This window comes from Chiloscyllium plagiosum, unplaced genomic scaffold (genome assembly GCF_037043375.1).
Source record: "Chiloscyllium plagiosum isolate Xiang-an unplaced genomic scaffold, Cpla_swu_hap1 HiC_scaffold_1, whole genome shotgun sequence".
Taxonomy (NCBI): Eukaryota; Metazoa; Chordata; class Chondrichthyes; order Orectolobiformes; family Hemiscylliidae; genus Chiloscyllium; species Chiloscyllium plagiosum.
In genome coordinates, this window is record NW_028270139.1 from 179,420,547 (window position 1) to 179,433,297 (window position 12,751).

A 12,751-nucleotide genomic window follows, 5' to 3' on the forward strand; every position below is an offset into this window, starting at 1 on the left:
ATAGAAAACATACAAGGAGGTAAGCGACAGCATCAAATTAAAAGGAAGGGCATATAAAACCAGAAATAACATAACAGGTTCCACAGAATGGGACAAATACATAGGAGAATTGATCACATGATGAAAATTCAATTAAGCAGGGAAAATCAGCACACCTTCATGAAGGGTCGGTCACGCCTGACAAAATTCAAGTTTTTAAAAGAGGTGACAAAGGTGATGGACAGAGCTAAGTTGATGAATGTGGTTCATATGGACTTCCAGGAGGATTTTGATAAAGTCTGACACAAGAGACTGTGAGCTAAGGTGGAAGCTGACAGAATTGAGGGCAAATTACTGACATAGATAAGAAATTGGTTGAGTGGCAAGAAACAGAGATTTGGAGTAATGGGTAAGTACTCTAATTGATAGGGTGTGACTAATGGTGTCATAAAGTCACAGAGATGTACAGCACAGAAGCAGACCCTACAGTCCAACCCATCCATGCCAATCCGATATCCCAACCCAATCTAGTCCCACCTGCCAGCACCAGGCCCATATCCCTCCAAACCCTTCCTATTCATATACCCATCCAAATGCCTCTTAAATGTTGGGATAGTACCAGCCTCCACCACTTCCTGTGACAGCTCGTTCCATACACGTACCACCCTCTGCATGAAATAAGTTGCCCCTTAGGACTCTCTTATATCTTTCCCCTCTCACCCTAAACCTATGCCCTCTAATTCTGGACTCCCCGACCCCAGGGAAAAGACCTTGTCTGTTTATCCTCGTGATTTTATATACCTCTATAAAGTCACCCCTCAGCTTCCGATGCTCCAGAGAAAGCCATCCCAGCCTGTTCAGCCTCTCCCTGTAACTCAAATCCTCCAACCCTGGCAACATCCTTGTAAATCTTTTCTGAACCCTTTCAAGTTTCACAATATCCTTCCTTCTGATGCCCATCTAACCTACTCTATTCCATTCTCGTCCATGCGCCTATCCAATAACCATTTAAATTTAAGTCAAACTTGGTGAGTCTACGACTGTGTTTCAGTAGGAAGGAGACCAGGATTGCACACACTATTCCAAAGTGTTCCGTAGGGATCTATGTTGGTGCCTCAATTATTCACAATACTCATTAATTATTTAAATAATGGCATAAAAAGTCAATATCACTCTGGGCGGCACGGTGGCTCAGTGGTTAACACTGGACATAGAACATAACAGCACAGTACAGGCCCTTCGGCCCTCGATGGCTAATGCCCTTCCTGAAGAAGGGCTAATGCCCGAAACGTCGATTCTCCTGTTCCCTAGATGCTGCCTGACCTGCTGCGCTTTTCCAGCAACACATTTCCATCTCTACTACTGTTTCAGGCAGTGTATTCCACGTCCTACTATTCTGAGTAAAGAACGTACCTCTGGTATCTGTCCTATATCTATCACCCCTCAATTTAAAGCTATGTCCCCTTGTGCTCGCCATCGCCATCTGAGGAAAAAGGCTCTCACTGTCCACCCTCTAACCCTCTGATTATCTTTTATGTCTCTATTAAGTCACCTCTCAACCTTCTTCTCTCGCACGAAAACAGCCTTAAGACCCTTCAGCTTTTCCTCATGAGACCTATTCTCCATACCAGGCAACATCCTGGTAAATCTCCTCTGAACCCTTTCCAGAGCTTCCACACCTTTCCTATAATGGGGTGACCAGAACTGTACAAAGAGTTAGGGCCAGATCATTGAGGAGAGTAGTGGAAATACAGACCTCTCTTCATCAAATGATAGTTTAAACTAATTCAACAGGGAGATTGGAGCTGAAATTGTAGTTCCATTATACAGGAGGTTGAGAGTAGTAAGGTCAGAAATATGGCTTCAAGGTCACAAAAGGGCACCGGCAAGGAAGAAGTTGGTTTGAAGAGTGTGTACTTCAACGCCAGGAGCGTCCGGAATAAGGTGGGTGACCTTCAGCATGGGTTGGTACCTGGGACTTCGATGTTGTGGCCATTTCAGAGACATGGTTAGAGCATGAACAGGAATGGTTGTTGCAGGGTCCAGGATTTAGATGTTTCAGTAAGAACAGAGAAGATGGTAAAAGAGGGGGAGGTGTAGCATTGTTAGTCAAGGACAGTATTACGGTGGCAGATAGGACATTTGAGGACTTGTCGACCGAGGTAGTATGGGCTGGGGTTAGAAATAGGAAAGAACAGGTCACCCTGTTGGGAGTTTTCTATAGGCCTCCGAACAGTTCCAGAGGTGTAGAGGAAAGGATAGCAAAGATGATTCTGGATAGGAGTGAGAGAGGCAGGGTAGTTGTTACGGGGGGCTTTAACTTTCCAAATATTGACTGGGAACACTATAGTATGAGTACTAGAGATAGGTCAGTTTTGTCCAGTGTGTGCAGGAGGGTTTCCTGACCCAGTATGTAGACAGGCCAACAAGGGGCGAGGCCACATTGGATTTGGTACTGGGTAACAAACCTGGTCAGGTGTTAGATTTGGAGGTAGGTGAGCATTTTGGTGATAGTGACCACAATTCGGTTATAAAGTTAAAAATCACACAACACCAGTTATAGTCCAACAGGTTTAATTGGAAGCACTAGCTTTCAGAGCGACACTCCTTCCTCAGGTATCACCTGATGGAGTGTCGCTCCGAAAGCTAGTGCTTCCAATTAAACCTGTTGGACTATAACCTGGTGTTGTGTGATTTTTAACTTTGTCCACCCCAGTCCAACATCGGCATCTCCCAATCACAATTCGGTTATGTTTAGTGATAGAAAGAGAGGCATATACCGCATATAAAGAGTTACAGCTGGGGGAAAGGCAATTATGATGTGATTGGGCAAGATTTATAATGCATAGGATGGGCGCAATTGAAATGTGGAGCTTATTCAAGGAACAGCTACTGCATGCCCTTGATAAGTATGTACCTGTCAGGCAGGGAGGGAGTGGTCGAGCGAGGGACCTGTGGTTAACTAAAGAAGTTGAATCTCTTGTCAAGAGGAAGAAGGTGGCTTATGTAAGGATGAGACATGAAGGCTCAGTTAGGGCACTGGAGAGTTGCAAGTTAGTCAGGAAAGACCTAAAGAGAGAGAGTAAAGAGAGGAGGGGATGTGAAAAGTCATTGGCAGGTAGGATCAAGGAAAACCTGAAGGAATAAAAGAATGACTAGAGTAAGATGAGGGCCAATTAAGGACAGTAGTGAGAAACTGTGTGTGGAGTTAGAGGAGATGGGGAAGTGCTAAATGAATATTTTTCATCAGTATTCACACTAGTAAAAGACAATGTTGTCGAGGAGAATACTGAGATACAGGCCACTAGACTACACGGTATTGAGTAGATTAGATTACTTACAGCGTGGAAACAGGCCTTTCGGCCCAACAAGTCTACACCGACCCGTCAAAGCGCAACCCACCCAGACCCACTCCCCTACATTTACCCTTTCACCTAACACTACGGGAAATTTAGCATGGCCAAAGGCTGGAGGATAGCAAATGTGGTTCCCCTGTTCAAGAAGGGGAGTAGAGACAACCCTGGTAATTAAAGACCAGTGAGCCTTCCTTCAGTTGTTGGTAAAGTGTTGGAAAAGGTTATAAGAGATAGGGTTTGTAATCATCTAGAAAAGAATAATCTGATTAGGGATAGTCAACATGAGTAGGTCGTGCCTTACAAACTTTGAGTTCCTTGAGAAGGTGACCAAACAGGTGGATGAGGGTAATGCGGGTGACGTGGTGTATATGGATTTCAGCAAGGCATTTGGTAAGGTTCCCCACGGTAGGCTATTGCAGAAAACACAGGCATGGGATTGAGGGTGATTTAGTGGTTTGGATCGGAAGTTGGCTAGCTGAAAGAAGATAGAGGGTGGTGGTTGATGGGAAATGTTCATCCTGGAGTTCAGTTACTGGTGGTGTACCGCAAGGATCTGTTCTGGGACTACTGCTGTTTATCATTTTTATAAATGACCTGAATGAGGACATAGAAGGATGGGTTAGTAAACTTGCAGATTTCGCTAAGGTCAGTACAGTTGTGGATAGTACCGAAGGATGTTGTAGGTTACAGAGGGACATAGTTAAGCTGCAGAGCTGGGCTGAGAGGTGGCAAATGGAGTTTAATGGAGAAATGTGTGAGGTGATTCACTTTGGAAGGAGCAACAGGAATACAGAGTACTGGGCTTGGTAATGTAGATGAGCAGAGAGATCTCAGTGTCAATGTACATAGATCTCTGAAAGTTGTCACCCAGGTTGATAGTGTTGTGAAGAAGACATACAGTGTATTTGCTTTTATTGGTAGAGGGATTGAGTTTTGGAGCCATGAGGTCATGTTGCAGCTGTACAAAACTCTGGTACGGCCACACTTGGAGTATTATGTACAGTTCTGGTCACTGCATTATAAGAAGGATGTGGAAGCTTTGGAAAGAGTTCAGAGGAGATTTACTCGGATGTTGCCTGGTCTGGAGGGAAGGTCTTACGAGGAAAGGCTGAGGGACCTGGGGCTGTTCTTGTGAGAATTGGGGACCATGATTTGGAGACGCCAGTGCTCCTTCACCAAGTGGTTGTGAAGGAGCAGCGCTCTGAAAGCTAGTGCTTCCTGTTGGACTATAACCTGGTGTTGCATGGTGTTTAACTTAAATTGAAGGGTGATAAATATAGGACAGATGTCAGAGGTAGTTTCTTTACTCACAGAGTAGTCGGGGCGTGGAATGCACTGCCAGCAACAGTAGGAGACTCCCCAACATTTTAAGGGCATTTAAATGGCCATCGGATAGACATATGGATGAGAATGGGATAGTGTGGGTTCGATGGGCTTCAGACAGTTTCACAGGTTGGTGCAACATAGAGGGCCGAAGGGCCTGTACTGTGCTGGAATGTTCTACGTTTTAATGCAAATTCAGTTAAAAGTTTAAACCCAGTTAAATTTAAATTTGATTTAAAATTTAGGATTTTGTTGAGCAAGGGTGTCGTGTCGTATATGCTCAAGGTGGACATATGGAGTTTGGCTGCAGGTCAGCCATGGTCTTATTGAGCACCAGATGAGGCTCGAGGGACTGAATGGCCTACTGAAAAACCAACGGGTAATAATCACATTTCTGGGAAAGGCTATTTCGGATGTGGTCTCTCCAATGCCTGGGATCTCTTTGAATAATATCCATTTCAGTTGCTCTATCCCGAGGATAGCATCCTATGAACCACGTTGATGATGTACTCTTGCTGCATACTGTCACCTTGTGAGTGGTGTGCTGGAACATTTCAATGCCTCTGCGTGTTTGAAACATGCAGTCATTCTTTGTTTAAGCAATACTCGTCCATGCTTCCTGTTGCTGTGAACTTCACCTTTTCCTACATCATGCTGCAGCTGCCACATTTCTGACCACTCGTTCATCCTATGTTTATCCTAACTTGCTTCCTCCTCTCTCCCCTCACCCAAGTCACTGCCATCACCTGTAACAAGTGGAGTGTGCAGCGTAGAGCCCTGTGGCACTCCAGTCGGCCCAGCCTGCTCATCAAACAAAGACCCATTCATGCACAGCTTGGTTGTGTCAAAGAAAACAATCCTGTGTCCATGCGAATGTGATCCCAGTACAGTCCAAGCTTTAATTTTCCACAATAATTTGTGATGTGGCACCTAATCCAATCCCTTCAGGATCTCCAGGAATAGTAACTCGGCAGGCTCCCCTTTATTCACAGTTACTGCTCCAGAGAACTGCAAGTGAGTTGATTAAACATGATTTCCCTTTGTCGAAACCATGCTCACCTTTCCTGATTACCTTGAGCTTTTCTAAATATGCAGCTAAAATCTCTTTAATGATCAATTCTTTAATGTCATTGCAACAATGGGTAACAAGCTAGCTGGATTGTACTTGTTTCCTGCCTCCTTCCCACCTTGAATGAGGCCAGTTTAGGGAAATGGACACCAATGCAGCAGAAACTTGAAAGGGTTCAGAAAAGATTTATAAGGATGTTGCCAGGGTTGGAGGATTTGAGCTACAGGGAGAGGCTGAACAGGATGGGGCTGTTTTCTCTGGAGCATCGGGGGCTGAGGGGTGACCTTATAGAGGTTTATAAAATTATGAGGGCCATAGATAGGATAAATAGACAAAGTCTCTTCCCTGGGGTCGGGGAGTCCAGAACTCGAGGGCATAGGTTTAGGGTGAGAGGGGAAAAATATAAAAGAGGCCTAAGGGGCAACTTTTTCACACAGAGGGTGGTATGTGTATGGAATGAGCTGCCAGAGGAAGTGGTGGAGGCTGGTATAATTGCAACATTTAAGAGGCATTTGGATGGGTATATGAATAGGAAGGTTTTGGAGGGATATGGGCCGAATGGTGGTAAATGGGGTCGAGATTAATTTAGGATAGCTGGCTGGTATGGACAAGTCGGATCAAAGGGTCTGTTTCCGTATCTCTCTATGACTCTAACAGAGAAGTAAAATATTTACTGAGACTTTAAGAATCCCTGTATCCCAGCCTGAATTGTATCCAAAGTTCTTTCATCAAGTAAAATTGTAATTTTGTGAAAATAAAATGTCCGAAGAGGAATGCAGCAACTGAAGGAGGTTACTTCGGGAACAGCTGATGTCAGCTGGTTTTGAGTACTCACATCTGCTCCATCATTCAACATGATCATCTGTGGTTACGCACCACAGCCATCTCTTTATTTCCTGGGATGCAACTGTCAATAAATCAGCGTGCATATAAGTTCTGTAGGCTAGAGAATCCCAGATTCTGGATCAGTGGTGCTGGAAGAACACAGCAGTTCAGGCAGCATCTGAGGAGCTTTGAAATCGACGTTTCAAGCAAAAGCCCTTCATCAGGCCCTTCCAGCACCACTGATCCGGAATCTGGTTTCCAGCATCTGCAGTCATTGTTTTTACCGAGAGAATCCCAGAGCTGTCCCACCCTCTGGATTTCAGAAATTACTTCCAGTTGTTGTTCTAGATCACCCCTTTTTCTGAAATGACCAAGTGACAAGGAAGGAGCGAGCAGTGGGTTATGGTCATAGAGACACACAACACGGAAACAGACCCTTCACTCCAACAAGTCCACGCCAACCCAGTTCCCGAACAAGAACAGTCCCACTTGGCCCACATCCCTCTAAACCTTTCCTATTCATGAACCTATCCAACCAGAGAAAAGGATCAAGGGCCAGTGTTAGGTTTTTCTGATTAATATTCATGTTCAGGTGAACCATGATGTCATTGAATGACAGAGCAGACTCAAAGGGCTGAGTGGTCTCCCTCTGTTGTGGAGTTGTACGGTGGCTTGCCCAGAATGTGTCCATATTATACCACGGAGGATCACATTAACACTCAAAGGAACGTATGTTAGTAGAGTGCACGGAGATACCAGGTGAAGTTCGCGGACGTGTTTAGATCCTGGCATAAAGACAGTAAAGATTCAGCATAAATTAAAGGGCAGTGAACTGGATTGACCCAAGGGCAAATTGGAGAGGGTGGAACTCTCTTTGAGGAAGGTCAAGAGGAAATTTGATAGAATTGTTCAAAATCACTAAGGGCCTGAAAGAGGAAAGCCTCTGTTTTCATTGGTGGAAGGATTGAGAAACTAGAGCACACAGATTTAAGACAATTTAAAAAAAAATGTCTGGGACATGGGTCCTGTTGGCTAGGCCAGCAATTAATATTGAGTCTTCTCAACAAAGGGGCCTTGGTTTACTTATCCATAGATCCTCTTGGAGATAACATGGAGATAACATTGGTTAAAGGGGTGAAGCAAACCAATGGGCTACTAGCCTTATTCATTGAGGCATGGATGGTAAGCACAAGGAGGTCATGTTGGAGCTCTGTGTGATAGTAGTTAGGCCATGATTGTGTGCAGTTCTGGTCACTGCACTATAGGATGTGGAGGCGAGGGAGATTCACCAGGATGTAATCCTTGGAGCAGAGCTCTGCTTGGGGGAAATGTGATTGAAGTATACAGAATTATGATGAGCACAGTTTGGGTGAATGGGAAGACACGTTTCCCTATGGCAAAGGGGTAGAGGTTTATAGTAAAATGCAGGTGGTTTAGAGGTGCTTTGAAGAAGTATTTAGTCACCCAGTGTGTGGTGCATGTCAGGAAGTTGGTGCCTGAAGGGAGGAGAGCTAGGAACTGCCAACATTTAGGAAGTATCACTTCACACACTAGAGTGTACACATTGACAGGCCATCACTTGAAAAATGAGAGTAGATTGTTCAGTGCTTCTAACTGGCATGGCAAAGATCAGCTGAAACACCTCTGTCTGCTGGAAAATAACCCTGAGTTGCCCTTGAGAAGGTAGTCTTGCTGAGCTGGCAAAGGAACCAACAGTCACACAATGAGAAACTTCTTTCTGCAACGAGTGATTAGGATCCACGATGGTGGATTTGATGAAGGCTTTTGAAAGATAATTGGACAGTTGTAAGGAACAAATCTTTGTGAGGTTCTGGGAGAAAGCTCACTGAGTTTCCCCTGCGGAATGGGTCCCCCTGTGCTGTAGTGGAGTTTATTACCTGATATGGTTGTAATGCTGCAGCACAGATGGGATGCCATACTCTGAGGGCATTACAGTGTGACATGGAAATCCCCTCCCCCCAAGTCTTGCCCATTGTATGGGGGGGGGGGGGGGGAGTGGCAGAGGTGAGCAGACAACCTATCACTCTGTCAAATGTCTAGTGTTGCTAAGTGACAGAGGAGCAGCTCAGGCTGCTACATCTCCCAGGATAAGCATTAGATCAGTGTGGTGAGCTGTGGGATTCTGCTTTTCCCAGCTGTCTCTGCGAGGGAGGAAGACAGCAGCAGCACTGATCTCATCACAGGGTGTTTGCAGAGACTGGGGAGCTCGATGCTGTGAGCAGCCTGCCCTATTATGCAAGTACAAGGCACACTTGGTGCTTGACTAAAGGCTGGGCCCCTGGTTTCTTGGAGTGTGCATCCTCCCTCCCTCCCTGGTTTGCTCTCTCTCTCTGTCTGTCAGTCTCTCTCTCTCTCTCTCTCTCTCTCTGTCTGTCTGTCAGTCTCTCTCTCTCTCTCTGTCTGTCAGTCTCTCTCTCTCTGTCTGTCTGTCTCTCTCTCTCTCTCTCTGTCTGTCTCTCTCTCTCTCTTCCCCCCCCCCCCACCCCCAGTCGGTTGACTGCCGGGCAGGATTTGTGCTCTCTGTTTGTGGAGAGCCTCAGCAGCCATTTGCAGGCAGTCGGCAGCAGCTGAAACAGACTGCATTCATCTTAATATCTGACGGTGTCTCTCTGTATCCTTTGCATAATGATGCGGCAGACCCCAGCACTGAGAAAGGTACAGTTCAATCTTTACCATTCCCAACCTCTGCATGCTTCAAACAGCATGCTTTCTCCGTCTTAAATATTTTCTGCTTTTAATTTCAGTCAAATGTACCCAATTTTTTTTCTAATGTTTCCTTTCCTAGAATGTTTCTTGTGGATGCTGTCTTTTTAAAATGGATTCTTCCTGAATAATGTTGGGTGATGGATAACCATAAACATTAATCTCAGTGGGGTTGTGTGTGAGTTGCCTAGGGGATTGTTTCATGTGAATCTCTTGACTGAAGCAGTGTTGCCGGAGAGTGGATATGAAATGTGTTTGTGAGCAGTGTGTAGGTCTGATTGCTGTGCCTGTGTGTGAGCTCACGGTGTGAGGGGTGGGATAATGGAGACAGGAAGAAATAGGTTATTAGCAGTTTGGCAAGATGTTATGAGTGGTGTGCCACAGAGACCTGTGCTGGGACTACAATTGTTCACTATCAAAGTGACTTGAATGAAGAAAGCAAACGTTTAGTTGATGAGATAAAGGTAGGTAGGAAAGTAAGTTGTGAATAAGTTCTGTACTTTGGCAGGAAGGATAGAGATGAATATTATTTAACTAGGGAAAGTCTGCAGAAAGCCTCAGAACAGAGAATCCTTGTGCATGATACATAACAAGCTAGCATTCAAATCTGGTTCGTCATAGAGAAGATCAATTGAGCCAAGGCCTTTATTTCAAAGGGAATCGAGCAGAGAAATAGGAAGGGCCTGCCAAAACTGGGCAGGCCATGAGTTAGAGTACACCTGGAATCCTGTGACTAGTTCTTATCCTCGTATCAAATGAAATATTTACTTCCACTGGGGGCAGAGCAGAGCACTGATATGTGAGAATGTGTTTGTGTATGAGGAGGAGGATGTGCGCATGTGTGGACAGGGACGGGGACATACGTGTGGACGGGTGCGTGCGTGTGGACGGGGACGGGGATGTGCGTGCGTGGGGAGGGGGACGTAGACGGGGACATGTGTGTGGACGGGAACGGGGACATGCATGCATGGGGACGGGGACGTGGACGTGCGTGCGTGGGGATGTGGACGGGGACGTGCGTGTTTACAAGGACAAAGACGTGCGCATGTGTACGGACCCTTAGTGTCATCCTCGTAAAAAGGCAGGCGCACTAATTCCCATGCTCATAGACAAACACATGCAAGTGAAGCGCTGAGCGAGTGTGGGCGGGCCGGGCCCTGAGCGAGCGAGCGAGAGCGGGGTGGGCCCTGTGTGAGCAAGTGAGCGAGCGTGAGCGGGGTGGGCCCTGAGCGAGCGAGCGTGAGCGGGGTGGGCCCTGTGTGAGCAAGTGAGCGAGCGTGAGCGGGGTGGGCCCTGAGCGAGCGAGCGTGAGCGGGGTGGGCCCTGTGTGAGCGAGCGAGAGCGGGGTGGGCCCTGTGTGAGCGAGCGAGAGCGGGGTGGGCCCTGTGTGAGCGAGCGTGAGCGGGGTGGGCCCTGTGTGAGCGAGCGAGAGCGGGGTGGGCCCTGTGTGAGCGAGCGAGAGCGGGGTGGGCCCTGTGTGAGCAAGTGAGCGAGCGTGAGCGGGGTGGGCCCTGAGCGAGCGTGAGCGGGGTGGGCCCTGTGTGAGCGAGCGTGAGCGGGGTGGGCCCTGTGTGAGCGAGCGTGAGCGGGGTGGGCCCTGAGCGAGCGTGAGCGGGGTGGGCCCTGTGTGAGCGAGCGAGAGCAGGGTGGGCCCTGTGTGAGCGAGCGTGAGCGGGGTGGGCCCTGTGTGAGCGAGCGTGAGCGGGGTGGGCCCTGTGTGAGCGAGCGGGGTGGGCCCTGTGTGAGCGAGCGAGAGCAGGGTGGGCCCTGTGTGAGCAAGTGAGCGAGCGTGAGCGGGGTGGGCCCTGAGCGAGCGAGCGTGAGCTGGCCGGGCCCTGAGCGAGCGAGCGTGAGCGGGGTGGGCCCTGAGCGAGCGAGCGTGACCTGGCCGGGCCCTGTGGGAGCGAGCGGGAGCGGGTGGGCCCTGTGTGAGCGGGGTGGGCCCTGTGTGAGCGGGGTGGGCCCTGTGGGAGCGAGCGGGAGCGGGGTGGGCCCTGTGGGAGCGAGCGAGAGCGGGGTGGGCCCTGTGCGAGCGAGCGAGAGCGGGGTGGGCCCTGTGGGAGCGAGCGGGAGCGGGGTGGGCCCTGTGCGAGCGAGCGAGAGCGGGGTGGGCCCTGTGCGAGCGAGCGAGAGCGGGGTGGGCCCTGTGTGAGCGAGCGAGAGCGGGGTGGACCCTGTGTGAGCGAGCGGGAGCGGGGTGGGCCCTGTGTGAGCTAGCGGGAGCGGGGTGGGCCCTGTGTGAGCGGGGTGGGCCCTGTGTGAGCGAGCGTGAGCGGGGTGGGCCCTGTGTGAGCGAGCGTGAGCGGGGTGGGCCCTGTGTGAGCGAGCGTGAGCGGGGTGGGCCCTGTGTGAGCGAGCGAGAGCGGGGTGGGCCCTGTGTGAGCGAGCGAGAGCGGGGTGGGCCCTGTGCGAGCGAGCGAGAGCGGGTGGGCCCTGAGCAAGCGAGCGTGAGCGGGGTGGGCCCTGTGCGAGCGAGCGAGAGCGGGTGGGCCCTGAGCAAGCGAGCGTGAGCGGGGTGGGCCCTGTGTGAGCGAGCGAGAGCGGGGTGGACCCTGTGTGAGCGAACGAGAGCGGGGTGGACCCTGTGTGAGCGAGCGAGAGCGGGTGGGCCCTGTGCGAGCGAGCGAGAGCGGGGTGGGCCCTGTGCGAGCGAGCGAGAGCGGGGTGGGCCCTGTGCGAGCGAGCGAGTGCGGGGTGGGCCCTGTGCGAGCGAGCGTGAGCGGGGTGGGCCCTGTGTGAGCGAGCGTGAGCGGGGTGGGCCCTGTGTGAGCGAGCGTGAGCGGGGTGGGCCCTGTGTGAGCGAGCGAGAGCGGGGTGGGCCCTGTGTGAGCGAGCGAGAGCGGGGTGGGCCCTGTGTGAGCGAGCGTGAGCGGGGTGGGCCCTGTGTGAGCGAGCGAGAGCGGGGTGGGCCCTGTGTGAGCGAGCGAGAGCGGGGTGGGCCCTGTGTGAGCAAGTGAGCGAGCGTGAGCGGGGTGGGCCCTGAGCGAGCGTGAGCGGGGTGGGCCCTGTGTGAGCGAGCGTGAGCGGGGTGGGCCCTGAGCGAGCGTGAGCGGGGTGGGCCCTGTGTGAGCGAGCGAGAGCAGGGTGGGCCCTGTGTGAGCGAGCGTGAGCGGGGTGGGCCCTGTGTGAGCGAGCGTGAGCGGGGTGGGCCCTGTGTGAGCGAGCGAGAGCGGGGTGGGCCCTGTGTGAGCGAGCGAGAGCGGGGTGGGCCCTGTGTGAGCGAGCGAGAGCAGGGTGGGCCCTGTGTGAGCAAGTGAGCGAGCGTGAGCGGGGTGGGCCCTGAGCGAGCGAGCGTGAGCTGGCCGGGCCCTGAGCGAGCGAGCGTGAGCGGGGTGGGCCCTGAGCGAGCGAGCGTGACCTGGCCGGGCCCTGTGGGAGCGAGCGGGAGCGGGTGGGCCCTGTGTGAGCGGGGTGGGCCCTGTGTGAGCGGGGTGGGCCCTGTGGGAGCGAGCGGGAGCGGGGTGGGCCCTGTGGG

The 12,751-nt window shown here is 50.8% G+C and overlaps 1 protein-coding gene across 5 annotated transcripts in view; it reads left to right on the top strand.

Annotated features, from left to right (window-relative positions):
- LOC122553861 (dynactin subunit 1-like) overlaps window positions 1-12,751 on the top strand; it is a 203,046-nt gene that overhangs the window by 32,497 nt on the left and 157,798 nt on the right. For 2 of the 5 annotated variants that reach the window (XM_087992308.1, XM_087992310.1), the window contains exon 6: window positions 9,211-9,228. The exons of the other annotated variants lie outside the window; for them this stretch is intronic. In XM_087992308.1, the coding sequence (XP_087848434.1) occupies window positions 9,211-9,228 (18 nt within the window). The remainder of the gene's footprint in view (window positions 1-9,210; window positions 9,229-12,751) is intronic. 5 annotated transcript variants of the gene reach the window in all.